The sequence below is a fragment of the Trypanosoma theileri genome (genome assembly GCF_002087225.1).
Source record: "Trypanosoma theileri isolate Edinburgh chromosome Unknown TM35_Tth_5_V1, whole genome shotgun sequence".
NCBI classification, from domain to species: Eukaryota; Euglenozoa; class Kinetoplastea; order Trypanosomatida; family Trypanosomatidae; genus Trypanosoma; species Trypanosoma theileri.
This window is the reverse complement of record NW_021639847.1, coordinates 171,824-175,297: the sequence shown is the minus strand read 5'-3', so window position 1 is coordinate 175,297 and position 3,474 is coordinate 171,824. Positions and strand designations below refer to the sequence as shown.

The following is a 3,474-nucleotide window of genomic DNA, read 5'->3' as shown; positions in this document are numbered from 1 at the left end:
GCCTTCAGTTGCTCGGTGACCTTCTGATGCTCAGCCTTCAGCTGTTCGGCGGTATTGTGCTTTTCGGCTTCCGCTGCCTTTACAGCCTCAGCAACCTTCTGCTGCTCAGCCTTCAGTTGCTCGGTGACCTTCTGATGCTCGGCCTTTGCTGTCTTGAGAGCGTCGGCGAGACTATGGTCGTCTTTATTTTTCATACTGTCGGATTGCTGTTTTTTGTCGGTATCCTTAGTTGCTTCTTCAAGGGACTTGTACTGCTTTAAAATTGCTTCTTTTTCCTCTTGTGCGGCGCGTGCTTCTTTCATTGCTTTTTGTCTTTCGGCCGCCAGCGCCGCTGCTCTCTCCATCGTAGTCCATCGGTCATTTTTCGCTTTCTCCAGTTCGTTGATGAGTGTTGCAATCCTCTCATTTGCTTGGTTTAGGTCATTCGTTGTTTGATCAAGCTGGCAGTTTAGCTGTCCTTTGTCAAAGTCAGAGGTTCTCATAAGCTCGTTGTATAATTCTTCAAGCTCTTTAATTCGCTCATCACGTATATCAAGTTCAAGTTGCAGCATGTTAGCCCGTTGGTTTCCCTCTCTGGAACTGACGCTACTTTCACCATCCGTAGAGCTTAGAGTACTACGAGAGGCTTCACGGCTGGCGGAGGCGAATGATTCATCATCGTAGGCCGCTGAGGGTGATACTCCTCGAAAGGCTCCGATCATCGTTTGTTGGGGGTTGTTTGTGATTATACTTAACTCAACAAAGCAAAAAAAAGAAAAAGAGAAAGAGCAAATACAAAAAAAAAAAAGCAAAACGTGAAATATCTCAATATAGCCATGGTATAAAGAAGAAAGAGATAAAATATAAACTTCTGTTGACCTTTTTCTTCGTCACTATACTGTAAATTTGATATTAGAAAACACGTTGAAACACCCCTTGATAAACATTATATTATCACGGAAAAAACACAATCAAATTGGTCAAAGAGAACCAAGAAACACCTCTCGAAAAAAAAAAAAAAATACAAATTAAACCAATCACATATAAACACTAGAAACAAGTGCAAGTCAGCCGCGCCAACTATGCATGATAATGCTCTCTGTATAGTGACAAACGTCCATATCGGAAAATCACTCCTGCCACGTAAGGAAGGAGAACGCACAGATGTAGTCGCACTCACCTCTTGTATCTACATCCAGGAATGCTGCCAAAGAACACATGCCATGTGGGGTTCCCTGTGCGGGTTCATCGCCTACAGCGCAACAGAGAACCGGTGGCCGGTAAAGGGAACAGGCCATCAGCACGCATCACATCATCTTCATTATCGCTAGGTCTACCCTACACAAGGAGGTCATAGAGAAAAACAATACAATAGGGTTCCTCTAGAACACAAAAGTACAGAATATCCCCTCTCTTGGAGGAAGAAGAAGAATAAACTCAATTTAGCAAATTGCATTACGTCTCTACTTGCATACCTTGACCATACCCATGCATTGTTGTAATAAATAAAATAAGATAGTAAGTGCTAATAAGTGGTAATAAGTGGTAATAAATAAATCCCAGCAAAAACAAAAAAAAAAAAAAAAACGCTAGCAATATTTGCCAAAAAAAAGAGGAACACTTCGCGACATATAACAAAGCCTCCCTCTAGAAGATATCACCTAGAATTTAACCTAAAAAAAGGACATTAGATACTAGCGTGCGTTCCGTCACAATATGGTGGTTTCTTTGTCTGCTTGCAGCCGCACAAATATGCCTTCTCTGTCTTGGTTGCCTTGAACTCCATGGGCTTAAACGCTGTCTTGTGTTCTTCATTGTACGCCTTGTGGCTGCCGTCGCAGAAGGGCTGATTCTTGCTCAGCCCACAGGTGCACCAGTAGTATGTCTTGTTTGCCTCCAAGTCAACACCATATGGAGCCTTCTGCGGAACGGCGGCGTGCGTCTTGAGTGAATATGCTGCAGTATCAGTCATGGTTGTGGTTAGCAGAAAATTGTTACTTGTAGCGAGTCTGTGAAAAAGAAGCAAAACAAAGAAGAAGAAATAATAATAATAATTAATAATAATAATAATAATAATAATAATAATAATAATAATAATAATAATTAATAATAATAAAAACAGGATGAAGAAAAAGGCAGACCCCCTTCAAGACACAAGTCTCTTACTGGGTTTTCGTTTCTCCCACATTGTCATCCACACACACACACACACAAACACCTCCTTGTATTTATTCTTTTCTTTTCCATGTCTCAGGTACCCTACAGTGGGCTCACAAGAGGCAAAGAACAACGTACTGCATATTCACACATCACCGGTCTGTACACTTCGCTACCACTGCACTTATTCGACGCCGTTTCTTTGCCTCTGCAGTTAGCGGATCAGCCACATCCAGCAGTGAAAGTATACGTGGCATGTTTTTTGTTAGATCGCTTTCAAAGGCAACAGCTAGGTTTATATTATTAGAAGAACCTGGTTTTGTTCCTTTTGTAGAGGATCCTAATGCTATTCTCTGACGAGACATGGTATATTTATCTACCTGTTTGTTATTATTCTTGTTTTTCGCATTATAATCGGTGATATGATCTGATGTTTTTGTGTGAGTAAGAGAAGAACTTTGGTTTTCCTGCTTCATTGGTGTCAGTGTAGTGTTTACGCCTCCTTTAAGAGTATTTTTTGCATTTTTTGCTGCTCCGCAGACTGGACATTCTTCCTCGTTGGTAAGCATTGTTTTAGCGAGTTCTAAGCAACATTTACAAGTGGAGAAATGGCAACAAGGAAGAACAATCTCTTCAAAGCATTCCATCTCACAGAGAACACATATTCCTTTTGTTGGAGTAGGTAATAATGTTGTTCTATTGGTGTACCGTTTTCGCAACCAAGGGATCAGCGGGAACGCCTTATTAGAGAGTGCAGTAACGCGACTAAAAGCATGTGGATCATCTGTACTTGTATTCACGGTTTGTTTTCTAGATTGTGCATTCGCCTTGTCTTCATGCCAAACTTCCTCGTTGGAATGCAGCAGGCCCTCCACCTGCTTTAGTGAGTCTTGAGGTGTTGCGTTCTCCTCTTGGGCCAATTCCGCCGTCCCATCCAGGTAGTGTCGTCTAGACACATTCACCACAATTCTATCATAACTATGCAAGACACTATTCATCTGCAATGCATCCTTTTCATTATTCACCGGGGTCGCTGAAGCCTCAGGGCGTTCACTGCTCACTGGAACAAAGCGACGAACTTCTAGTTTATACTTTGTGAGATTTATCTGATGCTGTTTCACAATATCCTGCACAACGGAAGCCAGAGAAACGGTATCGCCACTAAATCCAAAACTGTGATATCGACCCGAGGCGGCAGGATGAGCACCGAGGAGTCGGTACTGCAATACACCTTCCGTTTCCATTGGCTATCCCCAATACTCTCCTTTATTGGGATAGCAATAATAACACTAGCAAGTAATGTTAAAAAATTAAAGAGAAATATAAGTGAAAAAAAAA

At 41.7% G+C, this 3,474-nt stretch overlaps 2 protein-coding genes across 2 annotated transcripts in view; both read right to left on the bottom strand.

Moving 5' to 3' along the window:
• Positions 1–701, bottom strand: part of TM35_000051650 (R27-2 protein) — a gene marked incomplete at both ends in the record, with an annotated part of 729 nt that extends 28 nt beyond the window's left edge. The window contains one exon of the mRNA XM_029022820.1: positions 1–701. This exon is cut by the window's left edge and continues 28 nt beyond it. Coding sequence (XP_028885635.1) covers positions 1–701 — 701 coding nt within the window.
• Positions 702–2,288: 1,587 nt separating this feature from the next.
• Positions 2,289–3,380, bottom strand: TM35_000051640 (uncharacterized protein; the record flags this gene model as incomplete). The annotated part of the gene is made up of 1 exon (XM_029022819.1): positions 2,289–3,380. One exon carries the CDS (start codon positions 3,378–3,380, stop codon positions 2,289–2,291), a length of 1,092 nt encoding a protein of 363 aa, XP_028885634.1.
• Between the last annotated feature and the right edge of the window lie 94 nt (positions 3,381–3,474).